Source organism: Panulirus ornatus, chromosome 29 (assembly GCF_036320965.1).
Source record: "Panulirus ornatus isolate Po-2019 chromosome 29, ASM3632096v1, whole genome shotgun sequence".
NCBI classification, from domain to species: domain Eukaryota; kingdom Metazoa; phylum Arthropoda; class Malacostraca; order Decapoda; family Palinuridae; genus Panulirus; species Panulirus ornatus.
Genome location: NC_092252.1, coordinates 15809722 through 15822725, shown reverse-complemented (window position 1 = coordinate 15822725; position 13004 = coordinate 15809722). Strand labels below are relative to the sequence as shown.

Sequence of the window (13004 nt, the reverse complement as noted above, 5' to 3'; positions counted from 1 at the left end):
CATAATCATTTATATTTTCAAATTTTTTACTAGCTGTGGTTGGTTCGCTCGTTATTTGGGCTTTAAACTGACTTACTGCAGGGGTCACTTGCCGTCAACGAGTTAAAACAATCAGTTGAAAGAAAAACTTGAATACATTCAAGTGTTAAAGGTAAATCTCAGATTATACACCTTCCCACTTCATACTTGGTCCTTGTTAAGTGCAAATAAAGCTTATTAGCCGAGTGTTGTCAGTTGGGAATACAGCTTGTTAATCACTTTCTATCTAACGTACGATGGCTTTTGATATTGGCGTCTAGCACGTTGTTGACAGTCCTTCCTCGATAATCGCACGTGCTGTGTTGCTTCGGTGCTGCCCGAAGGTGAAGACTACCACACGAATTAAGATGAGAGGAGGAGTGGAAAAGTCGTTTTTCTGGGGTAAGACGAAAGATATTGTGTTTGGCTTTAGAAGGAGATTCGAATAATAGCCCAAGGCAAAGTGATTGGGTGATTTAAGGGGACGAAATATGAGCCGGCATGAGGGTTTGGAACTCTGATGCGTTTGGCTTGTCCCTCTCGTGCTAGTGAATTTAGCGCTTTCTGCTGTATGTAGCTGTAATTTTGGCTGTTTAGAGCACATGTAAGAATTAGTTGAAATGATGATTATGGTTAGCTTGTATGGGCCATGTGCTTGGGCTAAGTTCTAATTCTTTGTTAGTGATGCCCACGCTGAACTAGCAGGGATGTATTACAAATAGCTTGAACTGGTAGTTCTCGATAAGAGGCGTCTAGTAAGATTTTGGTAAAAGTCTAATTTAGCTCATTATCGCTCTTAACCGGATAATTGAGTGATTTTGCTTTGCAGTGCTCATGGAACATAATTATTTGCAGAGATTAAGGCACCGAATTGCTGCCGTGATCAAAGTGGCCTGTTGCCTCATAGGATAGTTTGTAAAATGATGAATGTTTATCCTCACCTTATTATGTTCCCTTTGTGATAAGTTCGCCACGCAGAATAGCCCCATGATACAGTGAGAAGGTAAAGCAATCTCAAGCAAGGGTTCATTCTAATGTGAGGGTGTGTGAGGTTTTAAAGCTAACTTTATGGTGAACTTACCACTGCATTGCTCACTACACATTTTCACGTGGGGCAACTGTGGGGCACTTCGGGCACCCGTAGATTCATTATTATTTTTTTTGTTTAGTAAGGCGATACTAGGAAGAGTTTGACTTATATTTTGGTCAGATAACATGCTTTTTAAACAAAATCAACAGAATCTCAGAAAAACTCGTATATGTAGCTGAAATGATAGTCGGATAGCTTTAGGAATTTGGGTCTCGTGTGGTTTGTAAAAAGAGTAAGGATCTGACTGGGGGTTTTCAGTAGCACTAAGATTTCGTATTTTTCAATAATATGATATTTAGGAGGGTTAAGAAGGAGAGGGGAAAATGTTGGGATAAGGACTAGATAATCTGTCTATCTCTGCTGCTGGTTTCCTTCATGAACTCTCATCATAGGGTTGGCCATATATATATATATATATATATATATATATATATATATATATATATATATATATATATATATATATATATATATACATTGGTGCTACTTTGTTTATGCAGGAAACGGCGATCATGTATGAAAATTATTTATATATAAACGTAATATTGCACACACGTGTGTTATTGGACTTCTACTAATAGTTGCACTGTGGCACAAGTGACATCTTCAGGAAAGCTGTTTCACTGTTGTTGAATGGAAGGGAGTAGTCTTGTGAAGGATTTTCTTGCCCTAAAAGGGGTTTATTATTTTCCTGCTCCTGAGTGGAGTGCATCCTTGATGTCCTGAGGTTGTATATTTATCATGCCTCACACGTTTCCTGTATCTAGCATTAGTGAAGTAGTGCCAGAAATAGATGATGAAATGGCCTCATTTGCTCACATCCACTCAAGCTGTCCTGTGTGATGCATCAAAATCAGAACCCTTTGACCACAACCAGGTACCACAGACTTTACTATGGTTTTCCATGACCACTACATGTGCCATGATTCATTGATGCTATGTCTTTCCCTGTATAGTATTTTATATACTTTTTATAGTTACCCTGGTATCATTTTCAATGAAAATCCTTGTTACCCAAGACCTTTCTAAAGGCTCTTTTAGCTCAAGGCTATGCTCACTTAGTAGCAGGGAAAGGCAGGCTCCTTTGGAGGAAGACGTTCTTTGACCAGACTGTACTCCCAGATATTGCTGTGCCAAAGGTGACTAGACTTTTCACTTGCGTTGTAATCTTGAAATGGCATAGTGAGGCAAATGTCTGTGTTTGTGTGCATTTATATTTATTTTTATAGTTGTTTTCAGACTCCATGTGAAAGTTGCTACACCTCAATTGAGAAGTCACTTTAACCTATGCTGCATCACTGTCAAAAAACAGAAAGGAGTACCATCTTGTTCAGAACCCTGTTTTGTTCTGTATTGAACGAGCATGTGTATCTTATTAATCCATGAAACCAAAACTTGGGGCACTCCAAGATTAGGGAAAGGGGAATGGGCTTAGCTTTAGCTGTCTCTGTCTATGGTGAATGTACATTTATTTATAATAATTGTATACTAATTCGTTGAATTACCTTAGATTTAAAAAAAAAAAAAAAAAGGCCCCTTTTAGTTAGATGATATACCAGTACGTGTTGATTAAACATTGATCAAGTTTTGGCTTTAGAGGCATAACCTAATAAATGCATCAGTACATTGCGGTTTTAATTGTTTTTTCTTGTACATAAACTCAGGTGTTACCCTTGATGATGCTCACAAGGAACAGAAATGGGAGGGCACAGCCACCGAGAACACTGTGGACTGCACTGTCACAACACACACTTTATCTATAAGACAGGTATGGTTTGAGATAATGTGCTGCATGTATAGCATTATTATTTTTGTTAGAGTTTAGGACTTGCATTAAGGCATCCATTGTTTGGAAATGATGAATACATGATTAGCTAACTGCATTTTGTGTTGAATACTTTTCGTGTCTTCTTAATTGTAAGGATTTGGTGTAGAAGTTTCCAGTTTTCCACTGCAAGTTCAAATTGTACTGAATGGATATGTTCCTTGGTTTTGAGTGAAAATATGTAATGATTGATACATTAATTATTCATTTGTTTATTAATTATGGTGCCCAGTTTTAAAGTTAACCTATTTTACTGAATTTCTTCAGTTGCTTATGGATTATGATGTCCATTAATGAAGTTAACCCATTTAACTGAATGATAGTAATGATTTACTTTAACACAGGTGGTGTTGGGTGCTGATGCCAAAGAAGGAGAGGCGAATGTTGTGGAACTTGAGGTACTTGGGTATAATGATAAAAAGCACAAGATCCCCATCTGTGTCTCTAAGACAGGTGGCTCGTACGTCACAAATGTAGATGTGAGTGTTGACATGCCAGGATAGTGCAGCACTATATTTCAATGTTTCATACATAGGTGAAGTATGTTTTTGCCTGATGAATATGTGGTATCCAGTGAAGAAAATGCAGATCTTCTCTATTAACCTTGTACAAAGCATTTCTTAACAATGGGATAGATATTATGTTACATGGTTTATAGGGTTTCTCCCCAATCCCCAGGGATATGAAAGAAAGATTACTTCCCCCATGGAAGAGATTAAGATTCTTTAAGGTAACAGTATTAACTTTTTTGCTTCTGAATGCATTAAAAAGGATTTGTTAAAGAATGGGATGAATTATGAAGGGAAGGGGATTTAGAATAGATTTTTGCTAGGTTACTGAAGAAGTTCTGTGGGATGAAAAAGCTGAAACATGATTTATGGCTTTAGGTAAAGTATATGATAGTCAGTAGTTAGGATCTTTGGGAATTTCTGGTGTTCTGTAGTGTACATGTAAGATTTTAAGTTTAGTGCCATTGTAATGGAATTAGTGCCAGTGGAGAGAAAATGGTTGTACATATGAGTGGTTTTAAATGAACATTGGAGTACTTCATCTTTGTTTTTACGGATGGCATATGAGGTTATTATTTTTATTATGTATAACCATAGGACCTCTTTCATGGCACAGCACTTGGGAGCAGAGATATGATAGATTCCTTTGTGAGGAATTTTTTGAGAAGACATTATTCTCTCACTGAAGGTGACTTTTCACTTTCAGTATAAATACACACAGGCTGAGTCTGGCAACTACTACTTATAAACACCTGATCCTCGATTATTGTTGTAGATACAGCCCTGTAAATCAGAGCTTAGAGAATAGTATTTTAGGATTCAGCGTAATAAGGGAATTTATGTTCCTCGGTGAGACTTGTTGACTACATTCCTTACGAAAATGGGGATAAAATCTCGAGAAACATACTGTACTGTCTTACCAGTGATTTGCTGCATGTAAAGTTTCCATCTCGGCCTCACTCATAAGATTGGGTTTACTTTTTGTAAAGTAGATTACCGTTAACTTTAACGGTGATGGATTCCATATCCGTGAGAAATTGACTTGCAGCAGAGATGCTTCCAGGAAAGATTTTTTAATATCTTCTCGTATGTTTGTACTGAAATGGCTGAATTTGTGCATGTTGATATAATTTACTACCCAAGAATTTGGGTGGTATCAATTCAACCTTAAACAATATGGATGCCTGTCACCTACAAACCTCAGCCTGAGAAGAATTAAGAATTCCTAGGATTCAAGAAAAGTATACACTGCAGAGGAAAGTTAGCTTCTACAAAAGTAGATGGATAGGCATGTTCTAGAGAAAAACTAAGGTAAAGTGCTCAGTGCTATGAATTCACATACGTGAATGGTAGGCCATACTACATGTGCTGTCGCATGTGAGTACTGTATGTGTAATACAGATGCGTAGAACATATGTACACAAAATTTAAGGACAAATGATAAAAAAGTAACAAAATGAGGCTATTCTCCTGATCCTGCCACTACCTTATTGATTATGGAAATTGGTGAGCAATTAAGGAAGAAAAAATTTACAAAGTAATACCTGAACTATTTTTCTGTGATTGTTTTTATTTCAGTCAATATTCTTTTCACATTTGTTTCAGATCCTCATTGAAGACCAGGTTGCCACATTTCACCTGACTAAAGGCAAGGGCCCAGTCTACCTGAGTGGAACACACCAGACAGAAACCAACATAATAGGTGAAGATGACATGGATGAATTGGCTGAGGAAGAAGGTGAAGATGAGGAGGAAGAGGATGAGGTTGAGGACTCACCAGTAAGTTTGAGACTTGGGCATGTGAAACGTCCGTGGTAAACCATGGAAAGGTCTCTGGGGCCTGGTTGTGAATAGGAAGCTGTGGTTTTGATGTTTACACATGACAACTAGAGAATGAGTGTGAGCAGATGTAGCCTATTTTTTGTCTGTTTTCTGGTGCTATCTCACTAACGCAGGGGGTGGCAATACTGTTTCCTGTGGGTGGGTACATGTGTATATTTTTTTCTTTTTTTTTTTCACATTATTCGCCATCTGCATTAGCGAGGTAGCGCTAAGAACAGAGAGCTGAGCCTTTGAGGGAATATCCTCTCTTGGCCCCCTTCTGTGTTCCTTCTTTTGGAAAATTATATATATATGTATGTATATGCACATGTATGTTTGTGTTTATGTACATATGTATGATTTCTGGCACTACCTTGCAAAGGTGATAGCATATGACGTGAGGGGAGTAGGTGAGGAATGGGATGTACTTAAGGAAGCAGTGATGGCATGTGCAAGCGATGCATGTGACACGAGAAAGGTAGGAAGATTAGAAAGGGTAGTTAGTGGTGGGATGAAGAAGTAAAGTTGTTAGTGAAAGAGAAAAGAGAGGCATTTTGACGATACTTGCAAGGGAGTGCAAATGACTAGGAGATGTATAAGAGGAAATGGCAGGAAGTCAAGTGGAAGTTGCAAGTGTTGAAAAAGAGGGCATATGAGAATTGGGGTGAGAGGTGTTTTGGAAGGAGGTATATAACATGCATAAGACAAGAGAACAAATGGGAACATCAGTGAAGGGGGAAACTGAGAACAGGTTATGATGAAGTGAGAAGATGGAGTGAGTATTTTGAAGGTTTGTTGAAAGTGTTTGATGATAGAATGGCAGATGTAGGGTGTTTTGTTTAGGGTGGTGTGCGAGGTGAGAGAATCGGGGAGAGTGGTTTGGTGAAGAGAGAAGAGGTGGTGAAAGCCTTGCGGAAGATGAGATCTGTCAAGGCGGCATTGCAGTTTAATTTATCAAAAAAGGGGGTGACTGTGTTGTTGATTGGTTGGTAAGAATATTCAATGTATGTATAGATCTTTGTGAAGTGCCTGAGGATTAGCATAATCCCAGATTAGTGCCATTGTACATAGGCAAAGGGGGATAAAGGTTGAGTGTTCAGACTACACAGGCATAAGTTTGTTCAGTATTGGAAGATTTTATGGGAGGGTGAAAGCTGGTACAGACCATCAGATTTGGGAGGAGGAGAGTGGTTTCAGAAGTAGTAGAGGACTTGTGGATCAGATGTTTGCTTTGAAGAATATGTGAGAAATACTAAGAAAAACTGATGGATTTCCATGTAGCTTTTATGGATCTGGAGAAGGCATAGGATATGGTTGATAAAGATACTTTTGTAAAATGTTTTAGAGTTTACAGTTTGGGAGGTAAGCTGCTAGAAGCAGTGTAAGGCATGTGTATGAGTAGGAAGAGGGGAGTAACTGGTTCCCAGTAAAGGTCGATCTGCAGCAGGGGTGTGTAATATCCCTATGGTTGTGTAATTTGTTTATGGATTGGGTGTTAGGGAGGTAAATGCAAGAGCTTTGGAGAGAGGGGCAATTATGTAGTCTGTTGTGGTTGAGAGGGCCTAGGAAGTGAGTCGGTTTTTGTTTGCCAATGATACAGCACTTGTGGCTGATTTGAGTGTGAAACTGCAGAAGTTAGTGTCTGAGTTTGGAAAAGTTAGTGAAAGGAGAAAGTTGAGAGTAAATGTGAATAAGAGCAAGATTATTAGGTTCAGCATGGTTGAGGGACAAGTTGGGATGTGAACTTGATTGAAGAAAAACTGGAGGAAGTGAAGTGTTTTAGATATCAGGGAGTGGTGGCCCTCTGTCTGTTAGAGGTGTTGTCCTTACTTGTTGGTTTAGTATGAGCAGTTAATGATGGTTGCCTTAATTGACCACTAAGCTTAGTAGAGTGCTTGGCACGGGGTTAAATCTGACCCAGAATTGAATGTCATTATATCCTTGAACATCATTTGAAAGCATAAGTTTTGTGTACAGTCGTGTATTTTATGTATTAGTCAATACTGTTACATGTTCTTGGAGAAGGAACCAGTGTGTCCCTCGTTCTCCATGGTACCAACTTGATGTTGGTGTGGGTAGTATGGCTTTGGAGCATGCTTTGTATGTACCCAAGGACCTGGTGGCACCTTGGTGTGTGATAGACCCCTTCCTTCAGTTTCCCTTGCACCTTATTTAAAAGTTGTGTCATGAGGACAGCTTTCCTGGGTATTCCAATATCTAAGAACACCGTGGGGTGTTCCCCAGCCAATCTCGTATTTCATGGTGACTCCCTGGGATTGCGGAGTGTACTTCCATGGTCCTCTGTTGCTTGCCTTTCATTCTTTGAAGGTGGGCTCCGAAGAGGTGTTTCTTCTTCCTCAAGATACTGATGGTGTTGGCTGTAGACTCATCCTTGATGGTTGCTATCAATGATTCACATCTCGGCCTTGAGACAATGCCTACTTACCCATTGTTTTCCTTACCTCAGGTGGATAGTGCAACCCTCAGATGAATGAACTTGGTCTTGTCCATGTTGGCCACATGTCCCCAAACACCATCAAATACATGCAATGTATTGTTTTAGAGACTTTGTCATTGTGACACAGGAGTGACCGTGGGCTGGCCTGCCCTTCCCCACATCCTTTCACTCCCCTCCGCCTGAAGTGACTCGCCATCATTTACAGTTATTCAATAGGACCAAGCTATATTCCATAACCTGTTGGATCTGTGTACATGCTTAGTGATGAAAAGGAACCTTCCCACTCACTGTTTCTCATTAGATGTTGCTCTTTGAAAGCTTCCTAGCTATCTCTTTACAGACAGTGTGAATTAGCTTCTGAGGTCTGACGGTCCTCAACCAGTAGGACGTTGTAGGCCAACCCTTTGTTGAAATGTGATGCACTTGGATGTTCAGCCACATTTTTTTCAAATAGCCATCAATTCCACCCATGCACCATGCTTACTTAGCTGAGGGAACCTGGACTCCCTGAGCTATCTCATGTGTGCTCCATGCTTTTGTAGAGCTACCTTTTGTTCCAAGACAAGTTGACCAGGCAGTGCTGACATGGAATTAGTGCAAAAATTCCTTACCTCATATGGATAGTGCAACCCCCTGAGGAATGAGGTTGGTCTGATCCATCCCGACCACATGTCCCAAAGTGCCATCAAATGCCTGCAATATGTTGTTATAGAGACTTCGTCGATGCGACACAGGAGTGACAGTGGGCTGGCTGGCCTACCCCTCCCCAAGTCTTTTCATTGCCTCCCCTGAAAGGATGATCCATCATTTACAGTTAGCCAACAGGACCTGAATACATGTTTAATGTTGAAGAGGAACCTTCCCACTCCATTCTTTCTCTTTAGATGTTGCTCATTGAAAGCTTTGTAGCTGTCTTTTTACAGACAGTGTGATTAGCTTCTGACATCTGACACTCCTTTATCGGTATGATATTGTTGTAGGCCAACCCTTTGATGAAATGTGTTGCGCTAGGATGCTCGGCCACATTTTTGCTGAAGTCATCGACACCACCATGCTCGCTCAGCAGAGGGAACCTGGACTCCCTTAGCTGTCCCTTGTGTACTCCATGGTTTTGTGGAATTACCTTTTGTTACAAGACGAGTTGCCTAGGCAGTGCTGGCATGGAATTAGTGCAAAAATTGCTGGACTGCTTTGGTAAAAACAGCTTCTAAGCTCAGGGGTCCTGGATGATCTGGTTGGATTCTGAGTTGAGTTAATTTATATATTTGTTGCCCTCACCTGGCCCTAGGGAATGTCCTTATCAAAGGATGGCTCCTTACAGGACTCCAAATACTGTTCACAAGGATTGTACCTTCACCTGACTTTCTATGTTGTCCCTGCATTCAAACCAGAGGTGGTCATTGCTGCTCCTGTGTATCAACAGGACAGAAGTGCCTGCCTTCATCAGACCCATATGTTGATTGGGGGCATCACTCGCCCAACCTCTGTGATGGTTCATCCAATGCAGCCAGTAAATTTCACCTTGGACAGAGCATTAAGGAATCTCTGGCACTCTACCCCATCTTGCCACAAGGGTTGAAAAGGAAGGGGTTCATTAGTGGGTGGAAACAACTGCAACTTGTATCAGTCAAGATGAGGATTGGATGGGGATTGACTCATTCCCATTCTGCTTCGTAGGATGAAGCCCCAGTCATTTGGCAACTCGCTGCACTTGGAAGCGACGGAGAAATTTGTTGGTGACCAGTACTGTCGATCTTGGTCCTAAGTGGTGTTCTGGTCTTTGGGGTTAGTGGAACCAGCCCCAGTGGTTTCACTTCCCATGACAGATTGAACAGCCCATTCACCACCGCCCCAGCTTTATACTATCCAACCACCCATCACAGTGCCAAAAATGAAAGTTGCTTAGACCAAGGTACTGGTTTATTGGCACATTCAGGTTGAGGTGGACCAACTAGTCAGCTTTCATCATTGCCGTACAGGGGGTTGTTCATGAAAACTGCAACAATCCAGTTTGGAATTTTAGATGCTTTTACCTGTAACTGTAGTTCCAGCTGCAGAAGAGTTCATAGAGAGAGGATATGGAATAACAGAGCAGATATTAGAGAGGAATGGTGAGGGTTACTTTTTTCTTCTTTTACAAGGGATATTGTCAAGGTGCTTTGAGCAAATTTTGATGTCCAAAGAACCTTTTATCATAGGTAAGGAGGGCTTTCTTAGGTACCACATGTCACTTATGTATTAGCTCTGCCCACCTATTGAAAATTGGCTTTTCAGTCTATTCATCTTTTGCTGTGGCCACTCCCTTAATGGAAGTGCCCAGAGGGAACAGTTATCAGAGATAAAGTTGGATTGATAGCCATGAAAAATTGGCTTTTCAAAACTTAGAAGCCCCTTTTTGACCAGTAAGAGCAATTAATTCAAAGGATTATCTGCATGGTTGCACAGTATATTAATAGTTTCATGTGATATACACTATTCTTTAATAGGTGTAAGCTATGATATTGAAATGTGTTATGACTTTTTTTTAACTAAAGAACAGGAACCATATGAGGCTTGGCATTTTATGATCATTTTGCTTAAGATTAAGCTAAATAGGCAATTTGAGATAATGGTCAATAGCCATATTTTGTATCGCAGTTTTGAAGAAAATTGGTTTTATTAGCAGTACACTCAATTTGTATGTGATTTGGCCTAGAATTGTTTTTGACTCCCAGTTTTGATTTATATGTTTTTTCAAGGCTTAGTTTTTATATATGCAACACATGTATGTTTAGAAACATTTCATTTGTCATTAAACAAAGTATTGCTTATATTCTTTTAATTAAACTGAAGCTTCACGTAAATTCACTTTTTTTTTTTTTTTTTTTTTTTTTTTTTTTTTTTTTTTGAGAGGAAATTTTCATACTTTTACTTACATGTACTTCGTTTTACTTGTATTTCTATTGTATTGATTTTAATGTTCTGTTGAATTACTTGTATACATAACAGATTATTGGTTTAAAAGTTTACTCAAGGTTGAAAATATGTTTGTCATTACAGCCAAAGAAGAAATCAAAGCAGTAGAGAAGAGTTTGAACCGTCAGAGCTTCACGACATTGCCATGTTTTCTATTATTAACTTTATAAAATGTATGTGCAAAAAGATGTATGAGCGTGCGTGATTGATAAAACAAAAATTAAGTGTATGTTAGTTTTTATCATCCTTTTTAAGCCAGGGAAGTTCATGTGTTAATGTTTGATGATGAGGATAGCTTATGATGCAAATGAAGTTTTTATCTTTAAATATAAGATTAAAAAGAGCTGCAAGTATAAGCAACTATTATGCATGCATGAAGAGCTGCAATTTTAGAATGTTACAATAAAGATGAACCGGATTGCATAAATGTGAAAGGACAAGGAGAGGTGGTGGTAATCAGTGTTTCTTTTTCACTGCCAGTTTTACTTTGGCAGATTCTTTGCCATAAGGAGAAAAATGTTCTTTCCTAAAGCAGTGGTTCCTAGGTGGAGTCTGTGGAAGGATTTATCAGTGATTCACAGGAAAGAAAAGTTTTGGGTGAAAAATGGTTATCAAAACAAATATAATAAACCTTATCCCAGCTATAACAGAGTGATCATGGTAGACTTTGAGGCCAGATTCATGCACTTGATATTTTCTCATGTCTGGTTTGTCATGCATCAAATTAGATGGGGTGAGATATACTTTTGAGTGGTTGTGAAGGTATGATTGGCTCTTGATTATATAACATTACAACACTCAGAATGGTCTTTATGCTCAAGGTTTTTATAAAATGCCTAGATAGTGCTTATATAATGTTTGTATTGATTTTTAACTTCATATGAAAATTAACTGAACATTTAAAGTGTTTGTTATAGGAAATAATGAAACATATGATAGTGTTTTTTTGGGTTTAGAAAAATTCAGTCTTGAAAATATCAAGTCATCAGGGGTGTGCTTTCACAGATGCTTGGAGATGATCGTCTCATGGTTAATAAGTAGTTTCATCAAGCTCATCTTGGAAAGCAAATGGTTACCTATCTATCTATATCTCTGATGCCCATTTCATTTAGGAACTCCTTTTAATGAGGGGTGGCCATGGCAAAAGAATGTCTATAAATAGTGAACTCCTGTGCTGCTTCTTGGTTTTAAGTGACACCCTTAACAGGCCAGGCCAGCAAAGGGCAACTCTAGTGCAGGCCAGCAAAGGGCAACTCTAGTGCAGTGTTTTCAGAGGCTCCTACTTAATGGCCCTACCAACTGCTACTACCAGTTGGGTCTACCTAATGTTCCAACCTACTACTATTACTACCTAATGTTTCTACCTATTATCTATTGCTCGTGCATGTGAGTCACTGCAGAAAAACAGAAAAAATGGAATGTGTAAAAGTGTTGCCAGGTTTTATGTGCGACAAGGAGAGATTGTATGTTTGTGGACAGAATGCCAGCAGTCCATGTGTGGCTGAGGCAAAAAGACAGCTACCTGGGTCAGAGGAGTGCCTCTTTGTAACCACTAAAGAGCTGGCTCACTAGGCAATCATCACTAACCCTTCTGATACTCATGTGGGTAGAACCAGTAATATACCTTTAAGGTCTGTGTCTGCCAACCAACTGCTACCTCATTCATTACATGAACTAAATTTTTAGGACATTTTCTGAAGGATTTGGTTAAGGCAGAAGTTAAGTGTTTGATATGAATCCCTCCATGTACAATGCAAATAGTTAGTTATGCACATATGGAAAGGCTTGAAGTTGGAAGAAAGAAACTTAGGGGTTACATGATCAGTGTTTTCAGTTTTTAAACTAGACTGATGATGTAGACAGTGAACAGTGCTTTGAAAGATGTATAGATCAGACACCCAAAATTTTTTTTGAAATGTGTAAAGAGGTACTATGCAAGAGGGTGATAACGAATAAACTCTGAGAATATTGTAAATAAGGACAACATACAAAACTTTTAAAGGATGTATGATAGTAGATGCCTTTCAAGAGATGTAGACTCATGGGTGCAAAATCCAGAGGACAAATAGGTAATTACACATGATACATGCATTTAGGAGGCTTGAGGGGTGCACTTGGAAGTGAAGAAAGGACTGACGGACAGTACAGGCCACCTGACTCCTACCTATGTGATAAGTCACAGAGGTTAAGAATTCAAACTGGAAATTATTTGAGAGGAGCATGTGGTATGACTAGAGGGAATGAACAAAGTAATGAGGGGATGCAAGAGAGCTTTGCAAGATGGAGAGTTTACAAGGAAAGTGTATGATAGTACACTTAAAGGGGTTG

At 39.2% G+C, this 13004-nt stretch overlaps 1 protein-coding gene across 1 annotated transcript; it reads left to right on the top strand.

Moving 5' to 3' along the window:
* Positions 1–264: 264 nt before the first annotated feature.
* LOC139758151 (nucleoplasmin-like protein ANO39) lies at positions 265–10903 on the top strand. The gene is made up of 5 exons (XM_071679307.1): positions 265–420; positions 2773–2876; positions 3278–3412; positions 5048–5221; positions 10761–10903. Exons 1-5 carry the CDS (start codon positions 387–389, stop codon positions 10782–10784), a joined length of 471 nt encoding a protein of 156 aa, XP_071535408.1. The 5' UTR covers positions 265–386; the 3' UTR covers positions 10785–10903.
* Positions 10904–13004: the final 2101 nt, after the last annotated feature.

Excerpts from the sequence above, each read along its gene's own strand:
- LOC139758151 (XM_071679307.1), top strand. The coding sequence starts at position 387 with ATGAGAGGAGGAGTGGAAAAGTCGTTTTTCTGGG. Across the intron at positions 2,877-3,277 it reads ACACTTTATCTATAAGACAG|GTGGTGTTGGGTGCTGATGC; the intron begins GTATGGTTTGAG and ends ACTTTAACACAG. Across the intron at positions 3,413-5,047 it reads CGTACGTCACAAATGTAGAT|ATCCTCATTGAAGACCAGGT; the intron begins GTGAGTGTTGAC and ends CATTTGTTTCAG.